This window comes from Cibotium barometz, chromosome 30 (assembly GCF_041138505.1).
Source record: "Cibotium barometz isolate CiBa-2024 chromosome 30, ASM4113850v1, whole genome shotgun sequence".
NCBI lineage: Eukaryota > Viridiplantae > Streptophyta > Polypodiopsida > Cyatheales > Cibotiaceae > Cibotium > Cibotium barometz.
In genome coordinates this window covers 48,182,906-48,202,299 of record NC_141075.1, presented here as the reverse complement: position 1 = coordinate 48,202,299, position 19,394 = coordinate 48,182,906, and the positions used below count along the sequence as shown (strand labels likewise).

Here is a 19,394-nt window from a genome sequence, read left to right as displayed (position 1 = left end):
TTCATTCATTGATTAAGTCATTGACAACAAACGTCAAAACTGTACATTGCCAAACATATGATACAAGTGTACAGGTCATTCAAAATTCAGGTTCGAAAAGCAGATCATGTCACTGTAGTGTCTAACATGAAACCTTTTGTACCTTCGTCTAGTGCAGACAAATCAGTTTCAGCTTCATTCAGTTTGTGCCATGCTGTCATCACATCCACTTCAAAAGTGTTTGTCAGCCATGCAAAAGTGAACTGCTGCTTGAATTGGACCCATGTAGCAGGTGCCTGTCCTTGCATCAACAGCGAGGTCCACCACTGTAATGCATTACCTTTCAAGAAAGTAGCGGCCTTCCGCACCTTAGAAGACTCTGTAAAGTTACCCCCAGTGTATGCTGCATCAAACTGCAATTTGTCCTGCATCCCACTGAAAGTCTCAAACTTTACTGCTTGACCTCCTTCTTTGTAATCCTTTTGCACCTTTTTTGCATCCGTCCTTACTGCTCTTTGTCCACTAGGCTGAGAAAATTCAGCCACATTAACAGGTGCTGCAGGCATCAAAACTGGACTGAAATGTGTTTGAAGTCCAGGCTGCACACCTATGTTGGCATAAAGAGGGTTCACAAATTCTGTAGGCATCAGTCCTGGTGACCCTCTTGGCATCAAACCTGGCAAAGCTGTGGGCGGTCTAGCCATGGCCTGGAAAATAGACCCACCACCAAAATAACCGGGTTGGGCAGCAACCAAAGGAGGAATGGTCGGCAGAACCATTTGTGCATTACTGCCCTGACCATTAACTGCCTGATCCTGTGCCTGTGTAACATGCTGCACTGGATTAGCTGCCACTGCTGGTGTCTGCTCTACATGCTGTGGCATCCTTGGCACTTGTTCCTGTGCCCTCTCTACTGCATGCTGGGATGCTTCAACCTGGGAATCCCCTGTACGTGACTGCAAAAATTTCTTCATTCTGGGATTCTTAACTAGCTGCTGAAAAGTTCCAAGCATGCTAAGAAGCTGTGCCTGAAACAAATCCTCCTGTTCGTGTTCTTCCTCTAACAAGGCTGGCTGTACTACTGGCTCTGTCCGAGCAGAGGCTGACACCTGGGCACCTGTCACCTCTATACGCTGTCTGCGAGTAGAAGAGGAACTCTCTTCGGCAGGGAGCTTGCCTTTCCCTTTGTCTGTCATACTGTCAACTGAAAGTTTAAGGGAACCTGTATCCAAAGAAAGAGACTGTACTCTTTCTCACCTGTAATCAGTTGTACCTCACTATGTGTGTCTCCTGTTCACCCAATCCAATCCGTGTCCGGGCTCTTGCAGAAAAGAGGACCCTATCCCGGCAACGGAACCATGAAACCGGTCTGTGGACACATAAAGCGGTAATTCATTCACAAATAACCTGGACTTACTCAGACACACAATCACAGAATCCTCGCTCCCTCGCTCAACAACACATTGGCCCCGAAGTCCGGCGCCCCTTGCGGTATTTCTTTATTGTTAAAAGGTTGGAAATTACAAAGCACAAGTGCAACAAAGCACTCTACTTGCATCAGCTGAGTTTTACAAATTCTGGGAGAAATTTGCCAGCATAACTGTTCCATAACATCTCAGAATGAGTCCCAACTGACAGGCTCACTTCCATAGGCATCAGGCTACCCAATGGAGTCCAAAACATCACAATTCAGCTTGCTGTAATTTTCTGCACAGACCTGGTGTAGGAACTAACTACACCGGTTCCTGTTCAAGGAGGCAACTAGCCTTTGCATATAAGCATGAAATTCACACAACTGTACCTGATTTTATCTGATGAGAGCATTTCCATAGTCTGCAAGAGAGAGAAAGAGAGAGAGAGGCTGTGGGGAGCAAGCTCAACCCTCAATTCATGAGTTGTAGGGCAAGGGAGTGCACCACCATAGCTGTTTTTCCTGCAACAAAACCACACGATGGCTGCAAATGAGCCTCCTCTTCCCAAATTCCCACGCTTCCCTCTTCTCAATGAGGAAAATGCACCAAAATTTGACACTTGGCACATTTTTAAGCCTTTTCCACATGCAATCTTCCAGGCTAAAAATCTCCTGACTGGTTCACATTCTCACAACAGTCCTTTGTCAGCACATTTCGCACAAACTGACGCGAACACTTTTCAATTCCGACACTGCCAAAAATAGCAGTTCCCCAGATTTTAGGCATGATGTCATCTGCATTCCTTCTGGTCTCCTGACCATCTTTGACCACTATGGTCACTTCAAAATTTGCTTAGAATTCAAGATACATTCACATTTCGGTGGCGGCCACTTACTAGTGTAAACTGGCCTATACCCTCATTCAGTGGCCATGTCCTGGACACTGTCATTCATCTTTCAGTGCCCATGTCCTGGACACTGTCATTCATCTTTCAGTGCAGTTCTCAGGCTTAGCCAACCCACTGGTCCAAAGTCCCACTGGCTGACCCATTCTGACATTGCAATGGCCCAAGCCCTTCCAAGAGATCCCGGGGGAAAACAACAGCAACCAAAGAGAAAGAAAAGAAAAATATATATTTATAAAGAAATGTAAATAAAGAAAACAACTGCAAAAAGTTTCACCTCCAGGTGACATACCCCCCTCTTGAAAGAAGCAAGCCACCTCGATTGCAAGTCCACATGCAAACGGATGACACAGGACGATCACAAGACTCCGCAGGTGATTAGTGTCATCGCATGTATCTCCTGCCAACGGATGACACGGGGCGATGATAGGGATTCCCCACTACCATTTGTGCCATCGCAGGTTCAAGCCTTTCAAATACATGTTTCCGGATGCAACACAGGGCGATAGCATATATCTTGTACTATTAGTGTCACAACATGTAAATCATTCATTTGAAGCGTAATAGATACAACTTCAAAGCACTGAAAGTTCATTCATTGATTAAGTCATTGACAACAAACGTCAAAACTGTACATTGCCAAACATATGATACAAGTGTACAGGTCATTCAAAATTCAGGTTCGAAAAGCAGATCATGTCACTGTAGTGTCTAACATGAAACCTTTTGTACCTTCGTCTAGTGCAGACAAATCAGTTTCAGCTTCATTCAGTTTGTGCCATGCTGTCATCACATCCACTTCAAAAGTGTTTGTCAGCCATGCAAAAGTGAATTGCTGCTTGAATTGGACCCATGTAGCAGGTGCCTGTCCTTGCATCAACAGCGAGGTCCACCACTGTAATGCATTACCTTTCAAGAAAGTAGCGGCCTTCCGCACCTTAGAAGACTCTGTAAAGTTACCCCCAGTGTATGCTGCATCAAACTGCAATTTGTCCTGCATCCCACTGAAAGTCTCAAACTTTACTGCTTGACCTCCTTCTTTGTAATCCTTTTGCACCTTTTTTGCATCCGTCCTTACTGCTCTTTGTCCACTAGGCTGAGAAAATTCAGCCACATTAACAGGTGCTGCAGGCATCAAAACTGGACTGAAATGTGTTTGAAGTCCAGGCTGCACACCTATGTTGGCATAAAGAGGGTTCACAAATTCTGTAGGCATCAGTCCTGGTGACCCTCTTGGCATCAAACCTGGCAAAGCTGTGGGCGGTCTAGCCATGGCCTGGAAAATAGACCCACCACCAAAATAACCGGGTTGGGCAGCAACCAAAGGAGGAATGGTCGGCAGAACCATTTGTGCATTACTGCCCTGACCATTAACTGCCTGATCCTGTGCCTGTGTAACATGCTGCACTGGATTAGCTGCCACTGCTGGTGTCTGCTCTACATGCTGTGGCATCCTTGGCACTTGTTCCTGTGCCCTCTCTACTGCATGCTGGGATGCTTCAACCTGGGAATCCCCTGTACGTGACTGCAAAAATTTCTTCATTCTGGGATTCTTAACTAGCTGCTGAAAAGTTCCAAGCATGCTAAGAAGCTGTGCCTGAAACAAATCCTCCTGTTCGTGTTCTTCCTCTAACAAGGCTGGCTGTACTACTGGCTCTGTCCGAGCAGAGGCTGACACCTGGGCACCTGTCACCTCTATACGCTGTCTGCGAGTAGAAGAGGAACTCTCTTCGGCAGGGAGCTTGCCTTTCCCTTTGTCTGTCATACTGTCAACTGAAAGTTTAAGGGAACCTGTATCCAAAGAAAGAGACTGTACTCTTTCTCACCTGTAATCAGTTGTACCTCACTATGTGTGTCTCCTGTTCACCCAATCCAATCCGTGTCCGGGCTCTTGCAGAAAAGAGGACCCTATCCCGGCAACGGAACCATGAAACCGGTCTGTGGACACATAAAGCGGTAATTCATTCACAAATAACCTGGACTTACTCAGACACACAATCACAGAATCCTCGCTCCCTCGCTCAACAACACATTGGCCCCGAAGTCCGGCGCCCCTTGCGGTATTTCTTTATTGTTAAAAGGTTGGAAATTACAAAGCACAAGTGCAACAAAGCACTCTACTTGCATCAGCTGAGTTTTACAAATTCTGGGAGAAATTTGCCAGCATAACTGTTCCATAACATCTCAGAATGAGTCCCAACTGACAGGCTCACTTCCATAGGCATCAGGCTACCCAATGGAGTCCAAAACATCACAATTCAGCTTGCTGTAATTTTCTGCACAGACCTGGTGTAGGAACTAACTACACCGGTTCCTGTTCAAGGAGGCAACTAGCCTTTGCATATAAGCATGAAATTCACACAACTGTACCTGATTTTATCTGATGAGAGCATTTCCATAGTCTGCAAGAGAGAGAAAGAGAGAGAGAGGCTGTGGGGAGCAAGCTCAACCCTCAATTCATGAGTTGTAGGGCAAGGGAGTGCACCACCATAGCTGTTTTTCCTGCAACAAAACCACACGATGGCTGCAAATGAGCCTCCTCTTCCCAAATTCCCACGCTTCCCTCTTCTCAATGAGGAAAATGCACCAAAATTTGACACTTGGCACATTTTTAAGCCTTTTCCACATGCAATCTTCCAGGCTAAAAATCTCCTGACTGGTTCACATTCTCACAACAGTCCTTTGTCAGCACATTTCGCACAAACTGACGCGAACACTTTTCAATTCCGACACTGCCAAAAATAGCAGTTCCCCAGATTTTAGGCATGATGTCATCTGCATTCCTTCTGGTCTCCTGACCATCTTTGACCACTATGGTCACTTCAAAATTTGCTTAGAATTCAAGATACATTCACATTTCGGTGGCGGCCACTTACTAGTGTAAACTGGCCTATACCCTCATTCAGTGGCCATGTCCTGGACACTGTCATTCATCTTTCAGTGCCCATGTCCTGGACACTGTCATTCATCTTTCAGTGCAGTTCTCAGGCTTAGCCAACCCACTGGTCCAAAGTCCCACTGGCTGACCCATTCTGACATTGCAATGGCCCAAGCCCTTCCAAGAGATCCCGGGGGAAAACAACAGCAACCAAAGAGAAAGAAAAGAAAAATATATATTTATAAAGAAATGTAAATAAAGAAAACAACTGCAAAAAGTTTCACCTCCAGGTGACATACCCCCCTCTTGAAAGAAGCAAGCCACCTCGATTGCAAGTCCACATGCAAACGGATGACACAGGACGATCACAAGACTCCGCAGGTGATTAGTGTCATCGCATGTATCTCCTGCCAACGGATGACACGGGGCGATGATAGGGATTCCCCACTACCATTTGTGCCATCGCAGGTTCAAGCCTTTCAAATACATGTTTCCGGATGCAACACAGGGCGATAGCATATATCTTGTACTATTAGTGTCACAACATGTAAATCATTCATTTGAAGCGTAATAGATACAACTTCAAAGCACTGAAAGTTCATTCATTGATTAAGTCATTGACAACAAACGTCAAAACTGTACATTGCCAAACATATGATACAAGTGTACAGGTCATTCAAAATTCAGGTTCGAAAAGCAGATCATGTCACTGTAGTGTCTAACATGAAACCTTTTGTACCTTCGTCTAGTGCAGACAAATCAGTTTCAGCTTCATTCAGTTTGTGCCATGCTGTCATCACATCCACTTCAAAAGTGTTTGTCAGCCATGCAAAAGTGAATTGCTGCTTGAATTGGACCCATGTAGCAGGTGCCTGTCCTTGCATCAACAGCGAGGTCCACCACTGTAATGCATTACCTTTCAAGAAAGTAGCGGCCTTCCGCACCTTAGAAGACTCTGTAAAGTTACCCCCAGTGTATGCTGCATCAAACTGCAATTTGTCCTGCATCCCACTGAAAGTCTCAAACTTTACTGCTTGACCTCCTTCTTTGTAATCCTTTTGCACCTTTTTTGCATCCGTCCTTACTGCTCTTTGTCCACTAGGCTGAGAAAATTCAGCCACATTAACAGGTGCTGCAGGCATCAAAACTGGACTGAAATGTGTTTGAAGTCCAGGCTGCACACCTATGTTGGCATAAAGAGGGTTCACAAATTCTGTAGGCATCAGTCCTGGTGACCCTCTTGGCATCAAACCTGGCAAAGCTGTGGGCGGTCTAGCCATGGCCTGGAAAATAGACCCACCACCAAAATAACCGGGTTGGGCAGCAACCAAAGGAGGAATGGTCGGCAGAACCATTTGTGCATTACTGCCCTGACCATTAACTGCCTGATCCTGTGCCTGTGTAACATGCTGCACTGGATTAGCTGCCACTGCTGGTGTCTGCTCTACATGCTGTGGCATCCTTGGCACTTGTTCCTGTGCCCTCTCTACTGCATGCTGGGATGCTTCAACCTGGGAATCCCCTGTACGTGACTGCAAAAATTTCTTCATTCTGGGATTCTTAACTAGCTGCTGAAAAGTTCCAAGCATGCTAAGAAGCTGTGCCTGAAACAAATCCTCCTGTTCGTGTTCTTCCTCTAACAAGGCTGGCTGTACTACTGGCTCTGTCCGAGCAGAGGCTGACACCTGGGCACCTGTCACCTCTATACGCTGTCTGCGAGTAGAAGAGGAACTCTCTTCGGCAGGGAGCTTGCCTTTCCCTTTGTCTGTCATACTGTCAACTGAAAGTTTAAGGGAACCTGTATCCAAAGAAAGAGACCGTACTCTTTCTCACCTGTAATCAGTTGTACCTCACTATGTGTGTCTCCTGTTCACCCAATCCAATCCGTGTCCGGGCTCTTGCAGAAAAGAGGACCCTATCCCGGCAACGGAACCATGAAACCGGTCTGTGGACACATAAAGCGGTAATTCATTCACAAATAACCTGGACTTACTCAGACACACAATCACAGAATCCTCACTCCCTCGCTCAACAACACATTGGCCCCGAAGTCCGGCGCCCCTTGCGGTATTTCTTTATTGTTAAAAGGTTGGAAATTACAAAGCACAAGTGCAACAAAGCACTCTACTTGCATCAGCTGAGTTTTACAAATTCTGGGAGAAATTTGCCAGCATAACTGTTCCATAACATCTCAGAATGAGTCCCAACTGACAGGCTCACTTCCATAGGCATCAGGCTACCCAATGGAGTCCAAAACATCACAATTCAGCTTGCTGTAATTTTCTGCACAGACCTGGTGTAGGAACTAACTACACCGGTTCCTGTTCAAGGAGGCAACTAGCCTTTGCATATAAGCATGAAATTCACACAATTGTACCTGATTTTATCTGATGAGAGCATTTCCATAGTCTGCAAGAGAGAGAAAGAGAGAGAGAGGCTGTGGGGAGCAAGCTCAACCCTCAATTCATGAGTTGTAGGGCAAGGGAGTGCACCACCATAGCTGTTTTTCCTGCAACAAAACCACACGATGGCTGCAAATGAGCCTCCTCTTCCCAAATTCCCACGCTTCCCTCTTCTCAATGAGGAAAATGCACCAAAATTTGACACTTGGCACATTTTTAAGCCTTTTCCACATGCAATCTTCCAGGCTAAAAATCTCCTGACTGGTTCACTTTCTCACAACAGTCCTTTGTCAGCTTTTGGTCCCCTTGACATTCCGCACAAACTGACGCGAACACTTTTCAATTCCGACACTGCCAAAAATAGCAGTTTCCCAGATTTTAGGGATGATGTCATCTGCATTCCTTCTGGTCTCCTGACCATCTTTGACCACTATGGTCACTTCAAAATTTGCTTAGAATTCCAGATACATTCACATTTCGGTGGCGGCCACTTACTAGTGTAAACTGGCCTATACCCTCATTCAGTGGCCATGTCCTGGACACTGTCATTCATCTTTCAGTGGCCATGTCCTGGACACTGTCATTCATCTTTCAGTGCCCATCTCCTGGACACTGTCATTCATCTTTCAGTGCAGTTCTCAGGCTTAGCCAACCCACTGGTCCAAAGTCCCACTGGCTGACCCATTCTGACATTGCAATGGCCCAAGCCCTTCCAAGAGATCCCGGGGGAAAACAACAGCAACCAAAGAGAAAGAAAAGAAAAATATATATTTATAAAGAAATGTAAATAAAGAAAACAACTGCAAAAAGTTTCACCTCCAGGTGACATACCCCCCTCTTGAAAGAAGCAAGCCACCTCGATTGCAAGTCCACATGCAAACGGATGACACAGGACGATCACAAGACTCCGCAGGTGATTAGTGTCATCGCATGTATCTCCTGCCAACGGATGACACGGGGCGATGATAGGGATTCCCCACTACCATTTGTGCCATCGCAGGTTCAAGCCTTTCAAATACATGTTTCCGGATGCAACACAGGGCGATAGCATATATCTTGTACTATTAGTGTCACAACATGTAAATCATTCATTTGAAGCGTAATAGATACAACTTCAAAGCACTGAAAGTTCATTCATTGATTAAGTCATTGACAACAAACGTCAAAACTGTACATTGCCAAACATATGATACAAGTGTACAGGTCATTCAAAATTCAGGTTCAAAAAGCAGATCATGTCACTGTAGTGTCTAACATGAAACCTTTTGTACCTTCGTCTAGTGCAGACAAATCAGTTTCAGCTTCATTCAGTTTGTGCCATGCTGTCATCACATCCACTTCAAAAGTGTTTGTCAGCCATGCAAAAGAGAACTGCTGCTTGAATTGGACCCATGTAGCAGGTGCCTGTCCTTGCATCAACAGCGAGGTCCACCACACTGTAATGCATTACCTTTCAAGAAAGTAGCGGCCTTCCGCACCTTAGAAGACTCTGTAAAGTTACCCCCAGTGTATGCTGCATCAAACTGCAATTTGTCCTGCATCCCACTGAAAAGTCTCAAACTTTACTGCTTGACCTCCTTCTTTGTAATCCTTTTGCACCTTTTTTGCATCAGTCCTTACTGCTCTTTGTCCACTAGGCTGAGAAAATTCAGCCACATTAACAGGTGCTGCAGGCATCAAAACTGGACTGAAATGTGTTTGAAGTCCAGGCTGCACACCTATGTTGGCATAAAGAGGGTTCACAAATTCTGTAGGCATCAGTCCTGGTGACCCTCTTGGCATGAAACCTGGCAAAGCTGTGGGCGGTCTAGCCATGGCCTGGAAAATAGACCCACCACCAAAATAACCGGGTTGGGCAGCAACCAAAGGAGGAATGGTCGGCAGAACCATTTGTGCATTACTGCCCTGACCATTAACTGCCTGATCCTGTGCCTGTGTAACATGCTGCACTGGATTAGCTGCCACTGCTGGTGTCTGCTCTACATGCTGTGGCATCCTTGGCACTTGTTCCTGTGCCCTCTCTACTGCATGCTGGGATGCTTCAACCTGGGAATCCCCTGTACGTGACTGCAAAAATTTCTTCATTCTGGGATTCTTAACTAGCTGCTGAAAAGTTCCAAGCATGCTAAGAAGCTGTGCCTGAAACAAATCCTCCTGTTCGTGTTCTTCCTCTAACAAGGCTGGCTGTACTACTGGCTCTGTCCGAGCAGAGGCTGACACTTGGGCACTTGTCACCTCTATACGCTGTCTGCGAGTAGAAGAGGAACTCTCTTCGGCAGGGAGCTTGCCTTTCCCTTTGTCTGTCATACTGTCAACTGAAATTTGAAGGGAACCTGTATCCAAAGAAAGAGACCGTACTCTTTCTCACCTGTAATCAGTTGTACCTCACTATGTGTGTCTCCTGTTCACCCAATCCAATCCGTGTCCGGGCTCTTGCAGAAAAGAGGACCCTATCCCGGCAACGGAACCATGAAACCGGTCTATGGACACATAAAGCGGTAATTCATTCACAAATAACCTGGACTTACTCAGACACACAATCACAGAATCCTCGCTCCCTCGCTCAACAACACATTGGCCCCGAAGTCCGGCGCCCCTTGCGGTATTTCTTTATTGTTAAAAGGTTGGAAATTACAAAGCACAAGTGCAACAAAGCACTCTACTTGCATCAGCTGAGTTTTACAAATTCTGGGAGAAATTTGCCAGCATAACTGTTCCATAACATCTCAGAATGAGTCCCAACTGACAGGCTCACTTCCATAGGCATCAGGCTACCCAATGGAGTCCAAAACATCACAATTCAGCTTGCTGTAAATTTCTGCACAGACCTGGTGTAGGAACTAACTACACCGGTTCCTGTTCAAGGAGGCAACTAGCCTTTGCATATAAGCATGAAATTCACACAACTGTACCTGATTTTATCTGATGAGAGCATTTCCATAGTCTGCAAGAGAGAGAAAGAGAGAGAGAGGCTGTGGGGAGCAAGCTCAACCCTCAATTCATGAGTTGTAGGGCAAGGGAGTGCACCACCATAGCTGTTTTTCCTGCAACAAAACCACACGATGGCTGCAAATGAGCCTCCTCTTCCCAAATTCCCACGCTTCCCTCCTCTCAATGAGGAAAATGCACCAAAATTTGACACTTGGCACATTTTTAAGCCTTTTCCACATGCAATCTTCCAGGCTAAAAATCTCCTGACTGGTTCACATTCTCACAACAGTCCTTTGTCAGCTTTTGGTCCCCTTGACATTCCGCACAAACTGACGCGAACACTTTTCAATTCCGACACTGCCAAAAATAGCAGTTCCCTAGATTTTAGGGATGATGTCATTTGCATTCCTTCTGGTCTCCTGACCATCTTTGACCACTATGGTCACTTCAAAATTTGCTTAGAATTCAAGATACATTCACATTTCGGTGGCGGCCACTTACTAGTGTAAACTGGCCTATACCCTCATTCAGTGGCCATGTCCTGGACACTGTCATTCATCTTTCAGTGCCCATGTCCTAGACACTGTCATTCATCTTTCAGTGCCCATGTCCTGGACACTGTCATTCATCTTTCAGTGCCCATGTCCTAGACACTGTCATTCATCTTTCAGTGCCCATGTCCTGGACACTGTCATTCATCTTTCAGTGCAGTTCTCAGGCTTAGCCAACCACTGGTCCAAAGTCCCACTGGCTGACCCATTCTGACATTGCAATATCGGTTCCGATGGGATTCGACTGGACCCCTCAAAGGTTCAGGAAGTCTTAGATTGGAACATCCCTCAGACTGCCCAAGAGATTCGTTCTTTCGTATGTCTTTGTCAAGCCTATAGCACCCATGTTCACTAGTTTTCCAACCTTACCGACCTTCCACCGACTTGCTCAAGGGGGGAAGACTCGTAGACAAAAAGTCTTAGGCAAGGCGCTTGATGCATTCCATGCACTCTAGAAAGCTACCTCAGAAGCACCTGTTTTGAAGTTAGCATCGTGGGATGAATCTTTTGAGGTCATTACCGATGCCAGCAACGTAGCCATAGGTGCAATTCTCCAGTAGGACAATCGACCCGTGGCCTACTACAGTAGAAAGTTGGATGTTGCCGAAAAGAATTATTCGGTTTATGACAAAGAGCTTTTGGTTGTGATCACAGCGCTCAAACATTGGAAGCCTTTTCTTTATGGATAGGTCTTCACAGTAAAAACAGACCACCAAGCACTTAAGTGGCTTCAAACCATGCCAAGTGCCTAGTGGAGTGATCGGCAAGCCAAGTGGAGTCAACTCTTCCAAGAATTTGGAGGAATGATCAAGTACATCCCTGGTAAGTATAACCGAGTTACAGATGCTCTTAGTCAAAAGGCCAGCATCCAGGCAATGCAGGAGTCTTACCATTCTCGAAATCACAGGAAAAGACTTAGATAGCATGAAAGACCAGTATGTCGACTCCCCTGAGTTTGGTACACGGTACAATTTGGTCCCCACTTCTGAGCTTGGCCATTATTCAGTGCAAAACGGTTAGTTGGTCTTCAAGAACCATCTCTGTGTCATTCGGGAAAAGCGATCAGCTCTTTTCCATGATGCCCATGACTCCTTAGTTGGAGGACATAGAGGTATCAACAGTACCCTTGAGAAATTAGAATGGTTCTTTTATTGGCCAAAAATGAGGCGTGATGTCTATTCACATGTTCAAGCCTGTAAGATCAAAAAGTTAAGGTTTCACATACAAAGAAGGCTGGGTTACTTCAACCTTTGCCTATCCCTGTGACGGACCTTTCATCGAATATCTATGGACTTTGTAGGGCCTCTACCAGCATCTACCGGATCCCGTAACACTCAGTGTTTTACCATTGTGGATCGCTTCAGTAAGTTCTACATGCTCATCCCATGCAAGCATACGGCCACAGCTCAGGATGTAGCTCGTCTTTTTCTCAAACATTGGTACCCAATTTGTGGTTTGCCTAGCACCATTACATCAAACAGAGATTCCAAGTTTAACTCGCATTTCTGGAGAGCATTATTCAAAAATTTTGGAACTAAGTTAGAGTCGTCTAATGCATTCCATCCACAAACAGACGGCTAGACAAAAATCTATAACCAGTTGGCCTTTGATGTTCTCAAGTCATATTGTCATGATCAGTAGTGAAAATGGGAACATTATCTTCCATTGGTCCAAGCCATCTTGAATGATACTCATTTATCCAGTGTCGGACGGACTCCGTATGAAGCAGTCTTTGGTCGCCGTTTCTCTTCCCTTTTGACGAGATTGGTGTCTTCATCTCTTGAGGCTAATAAAGCGACGGAAGAATTTTCCGAAATCATTGAGTCAGTCAAGGACCGCTTGACCAAAGCACATGAAGCTTATAGCAAACAGGCAAATAAGTCTAGACGAGATGTCCACTTCAAGGAAGGAGATTGGGTCTATCTGCGCATCATGAAACAAAGATTGAAACAAGTGGGCAAACGCTGTCCCAAGCTTTCATTTCGTAGTTTTGGACCTTTCTCGATAGTTAAAAAGATAAGTGATATCTCCATGAATTTAAAGTTGCCTAATAGTTGGACGATGCATAATGTTTTCCATGTTTCTTGGCTAAAGCCATATGTTGAACTAGAAGTTTTTGATGTTTTAGATGAACAGCAGCCAGACGTGGTAGACAAAGCAGAAGTCATCGAGCTTGGGCAGATCCTTCTTCATCGTTGGAAGCATGGTTCCGGTCGACAGATATGTCAATTCTATACGAAGTTCCGAGATCGAGGTATCCACGAAGCCGTTTTGCTAGACCCGGAGTTTTTTCAAGAGTACCCCCAGTTATTGGCGGACTACTTGGAAGCCATGAACCTACCGTCAAGCTAAGCAGGAGGGAATGTTACATGTACTCTGCACTATAGTGCATGGTGACAAGATGGCTCATCATCATCAGTGCAACATTGTGCAATATTAATACCTTTTAGGATGATATTTGTCGTACGACGTGACCCCATTGTAGTCCTCAGTCCAAGATAAGTCAGGCACAAGCTACGTAGGTCATTCTCAGCCTTCGACAGTTAGTTAGTCAGTCCAAGTCCCTTAACCCACTTAAAGAGATGCATTCATGCATGTAGAGTCAATAGAAGCCTTAGAGTTTGCATCAAGACATGTGTGCATTTATGCATAGCATTCATTCCATATGCATGTAGGCCATCTAGACCATTGCAAAAGCCTTCAGATATCATCTAGTAGTCATCAGAATTCCCCATATTTTACAGCATTTAATGGGCATTTTTTACATCATTTATATATTTTGCTTGGACAATTGCAGTCGGCCAGCCCTGTAGCTAGCCGAGCAGCACCCCTTGTCCATATAAATAGTGAGCATATCATCCATTTATTCATTCATATCATATTCAGCCTTGAAGCACTCATCGCTTGGAGCCTTCAGCACAAGGAGCATAAGCGATTGTAGAATTCAGCACCTCATCCTTCAGCGTTTTCCTCATCCAGCATCTAGGAGCATCAACGCTTGAGCAATTCAGCCTCTATGCAGTAAAATGCAGCATCTACAGCATTGAGCCATTTAGTATCCCTTGTGTTTTCAGCATCCTCATATGCATCGTTTTGCTACAGCCACTTGGTGAAGGTAAAACTCAGCATTCATAATCATTTTCAGCATTCATACATAGTCTAGAACAATCCCAATCAGCCCCTTCTCTCAGCCTCAGATTTGCAGCCTTCCTACATCCATTAGGAAGAGTGCATAGGCTCGATATTGGACATCATTGGTGCTTCTACAGCCGTGTACAGTTCAGCCCGACTCTTGGTCTTCCTAGATTTTGCGTTTGGCTTATCGTCAATCCACCGTCAATCTCTTCAAAGAAATAAAGCAAATACTATTCCGGTAACAAGATAGGGGGCCCTTCAATGGGTAATTGGGGACCCCATACGGTGTACAGTTTCCATCTCTCTCTCTCAAATCTCTTAAAGTTTGAAGTCTTAAAGTGGATTGCTAAACTCACGAAACTCAGGATACAGAAGACGGTGTGAGCATTTGTGTGACAGGATCCTCAAATTACGAATACTTCCACTGCATGTTACATTGGTATCAGATTCAACTTGTCCACACACATCGTATCCTAGGGTGAGGGCATTCTTGGATGGTCAGATTGCGTTCCGGCATGACCATCGACTTTAGCATCATGTCTACAGAGGAGAGTACCCATCAGCTTGAAGACGTCTCCCCCTTGCTCTTCCGACTACAGCAGACACCATAGCTCTACTCAGAGCGTAGAACCAGCTTCTCATGGAGTACCTCCAACTCTTGGAGGCAACAGCAGCACGTCCTCCTCCGCCTCCAGCAACCCCCGACTACATCTCCCTCTTCTTTCAAATGGAACAACAAAGAAGAGAAGACGAGGCTAGATGGAGAGAAGAAAAAGCTGAAGCTGAAGCAAGAAAGCAGCAAGAAAAAGCAGATAGACGGGACTATGAGGAGGTCCAACGCAAGATCGAAGAAGACCAGCGTCATGCTGAACTCACCGCTCGGGAGCACCAACAAGAGCTCGATCGTATGTTACTCGAGCACCAAAGGGAAAAGGAGGCCATGCATCTTACATACCAGCACCTCTCTTTAGTTTCCCTAGCCTCAGGTGCTACCAGCCAGCAGCCGCGACATCGACTACTGTCATTCGAAGTCAATCGAATTTTAGTAAGTATGATGGCAAGTGTGATCATCTAGCAGTCAGTTAGTTTATTCATCAATTTACTGCTTATTTTCCATTAGCTAGGATCACATATCCTCAGGATAGAGTCCACGTAGCGGCTCTCCACCTTAGAGGTGAGACAGTCACTTGGTGGCAGCATTTGTCTAGTCTTCATACAAACCAGTCCACAAGTGTCACAGCTTTTAGCTGGGATACATTTGTTCATGATCTTAATATCAGATTCCTCCCGCCCCAGTATATGACCGGCTTGGCAGATGAGTTCTATGGACTCAAACAGAACGGGTCAACAGTGCTTCAGTTTTCCGGCAAGGTTATCACTTTAGCACAACAGTTAGGGCTATCTGAGCAGGCCAAGATGGATCAACTCATTCGTAGATTAGATTCCAACATCCGGTTCACAGTTCACAACTTTGAACCCAATACATATGACCGGGCTTTGACTCTTGCTCAAAATGAAGAAATGAAGATGAACGGAAGCAAGCCCGAGTAGTCATCACAGTCCAGTACCAAACCCCCTCAGAAGCAATCTGCTGCGTAGCCAAGGAAAGTTCATCCAACATCCGGTTCACAGTTCGCAACTTTGAACCCGATACATATGACCGGGCTTTGACTCTCGCTCAAAATGAAGAAATGAAGATGAACGGAAGCAAGCCCGAGTAGTCATCACAGTCCAGTACCAAACCCCTGCAGCAACAATCTGCTGCGCAGCCAGGGAAAGTTCATGCATTGTCTAAAGATGCTAAGGACGGTAGTAATAGCTCTAGTTTAGGGGGTTTGAAGGATAAAGAATCTAAACCTAAGAAAACCCTTGAGGAAAAGGCTAAAGCAGGCATCAATGGAGGCTATCTTCCTCCAGAGGAGCAAAGGAAATACCAGTTAGAAAACAAATGCTTTTTCTGTCATATCATAGGGCATGGTAAGAAGGATTGCCACAAATGGCAGGCGGAGCAAGCCTCCAACATGAGAGAGGGAATGCTTACTGCTTGTGCAACGTTCAAGGTGGCATTCTCTTGACCCTCAGATACTACCAAAATTTAAAAAAATTGTGTGGTATACTTCAGAGAGGTTCTGAAGCATAATGAAAGTGGGAATTTCATGCTAGAAAGTTGCAAGCTAGAGTTCTTTTTTTTGGTCCAAGAAAAGTTTCTTCAATTACCAAAAAGAAAAACTTCTTCTGGGAAGCAGATTACAACTAGAAATGCTAGGAGGAAGAGAGGGGGTGGGTGGTGAGGGCCTGCCTTGCCATGCAAGGCCACTGTCGTTCAAGAGATGTCACCACTTAGACAGATTTATTGGTTATCCAATGTTTGCACGAGTTGTTTTCTGTTCAGTCTTTGCTTCATTATAGGTAGCTTTTGCATCAGTTTCAATCAGTGGCCATGGCTGATAACAGCAATGATGTATTTCGCATGTTGTCTGCTGATGACAAATTGGATGGAGACAGCAACTACCCACTTTGGGCATACCTGATGCAGCATGTTTTGGTTGCATAAGGAGTGTGTAACATTGTGCAGGGTATGGATGTACGTCCAGGTTCTGTGGATGTAGGATCTGCCACACCTGTGGATTGGTTGGACTTGCCCATGTTTGGGTAGATACCTGTGGAGAGGCACATTGGGGCATATGCCCGTGCATGAGAATTAATGGAGTACAAGCTTGGAAGATGGGAGATTGTCCAGTCAACAATGTGTCTGCATTAATCATGTTTGCTTGGGCATGACATACACTTGTGAACTTGTTTTCTGGCATGGAGGTTGCCTTCTTTTAGTACATGTGAATGTCCCCGGGGGCAAGGATGTCTAGAACCAGTGGGCACGTGTCCATTAACCTGTTTGAGGCCTAAAAGATGTTTCATATGGGTTTTGCAGGTGGTAATTATAACCCCAAGGCTCATTATACACTACATGAAAAGTGGGATGGGGCGGCTAAGTTATAAATAAAAGAACTATAAATGGGGCACCCTCCTTAAGATTGTCTTTTGTTCTCCGGGAAAGAACCTGTAAGCACTTGAGTCTTGAGCATAGTGGATGGTCTTATTGTGCTTTGGTAGACTCCTTGAGCCTGCCACTATGGATACCTTGGAAGCGCAACACACCCCCGGCCGTGGAAACCACCATCTAGGTCTAAGGTCAAATCAGTGTCAAAGTCTTTGTGAAAGTCTTGCACAACTCAGATGTAATCCACTTGCAAGCTGTAATGATGTACGTCCATCCCAAACATTTATTAGGCCTCTAGTCGGGTGCTTGGAGAACAGTCGTCAAACTCAGGTTGATTTTTTTGTATGAATCCAAAACTTTTTTTTGTCAAATATATTTGCTATTTTCATTGATTTTGTTGCTTGCTCTAGGTCTTCAAAGTTGTGATCTAATCATTCTCGATAGTTTTTAGATGGATATTAAAGCCCTGAAACTTTGCATCTTTTGGGACTGCCAGCCCTAGTGTGGTCCCCCCTCCATGTAGTGTCTTCCTAAAGTGGCCAGCTGCGGTGGAAGCTCCTGCCTCCCTCCTTACAATCGTTACCTCTATATGAGGGTTGTAATCTTGTTTGCCATATACAAATAGGAGCATCTTGTTCTCCGGGGCGCCGCGTGGGCAGCCCCCCGGCGCGGGGGGGGGGGGGGGAGTAACTAGCATCTCCAACACTTGAAAATAGGTATGGTGATCTTAATACCACCATTGTCCATGGCATTGATTTTTCTTGCAATAGCATGCAAAGATTCTTATCTGTCAATCATCAGTATGTGGGGAACTACAAAGAGGGAGCTTGCCTTGATGCACATCGGTTTCCTTATTATGATTTGATGTCCATAATGATTGTTTTGACTGTGGTCTGCAGGATCCTCTCCTGTGTGCTCCCAGCCCTCGTATATCTAACCTTTGGTGTGTGTTTGGAGTCCTGGGTTTGACTCGATGTTCTGTTTGTGTATTATTTTAAAAGAGCGTATGGAAATACTATGCATCTATAAGCTCACATTACTTTGCAAATCATTACCTGCATTTGGAATGAAGTGGATAACAACCCCTGCTGCTCAATCTGTTTGTTACATTTCGCAGGACCCGGTATTTTTCAACTCCTCGCAAGGGTCATAACCCATTACAAGGCCGGGCGTACTATCAGCTACTTGAGTGCCTTGGAGTGAGTCTAATTTTACAGGGGTTTCTATTTGAATGCACTTGCGGAGTTACCATTGGAGCTTCAGTCGATGAATGTTCTAGTGGCAGTGTTAATTTTTTACTCTCTTCTGAAGGGGGTCAAATTTGGAACTGAGCCCATCTTTGATGGACTTTCAGGTCATTCGAATCCATTCACCAACACGAGAAGAAAGAAAGCAGAACTGGGATGCTGTACCAGACGGACAAATCATACACGATGCACACGAGGCCGCCCGCAGGTTGCGCAGAGCACCTTCTGAGCATCCTGAAAATGCTGGACCTTTCAGTGCTTGCAAGGTCTGGGCAAGTGCAAAACCTGAAGGAGGGCCTCTCTCAGGCTCACATGATATGAGCCATGTACGGAAAAGCTCGAACTACAGCAGGTGGGAGATACTAGATATTAAAGATTTGCGGCAAGAGGCTCGTGATCATCACAAAACTTTGAAAGGCACTACTTTGTATAAACTGGATGGTAACAAGCTGGATGACCTAGTTTGCATTAAGCCACCAAGAACACTAAGGTAAGATTTGTCTCATGCATACAAAAGTCTCAATTTTGAATGAAAAGATTGAGTTGGCTATCTACACTGGATGCAGAACTTTTATTTGCCCACTACTATAGGAAGGTTTGGTTGCCAACATCTCTAAAAACCACTTGTTTGCACATCAAAGCACCAACAACAACGAGGCCATGAAAAGGGACATTGGAAACTCATTGCACAACAAATCCTTTGCTCATTACAAAGCAAGAAAATCGTTTTTCATTCATTAACCCTTTTGTCTCTTATATAATAAGAGAATTTTTACACACGCAACCACTGCATTGCTGCATGTAGAAACATGCTATGCAAAAAATTTGGCCGCTTTGTTATGTACTTACTGGTAGTTTCTTTTTGGGCCTAATTAACTCACTAAAGTGGGTCCCAATCTCTCTCCCATTGCTCTCTTCACCTGTGACACGGGAAGCCTCTCTTGAACCTCACTTTCT

The 19,394-nt window shown here is 45.1% G+C and overlaps 1 protein-coding gene across 1 annotated transcript in view; it reads left to right on the top strand.

Annotated features, from left to right (window-relative positions):
- MGP2 (MALE GAMETOPHYTE DEFECTIVE 2) overlaps positions 1-18,989 on the top strand; it is a 95,929-nt gene extending 76,940 nt beyond the window's left edge. The window contains exons 10-11 of the mRNA XM_086824364.1: positions 18,308-18,389; positions 18,545-18,989. Coding sequence (XP_086680490.1) covers positions 18,308-18,389; positions 18,545-18,931 — 469 coding nt within the window. The 3' untranslated portion in view covers positions 18,932-18,989. The remainder of the gene's footprint in view (positions 1-18,307; positions 18,390-18,544) is intronic.
- Positions 18,990-19,394: the final 405 nt, after the last annotated feature.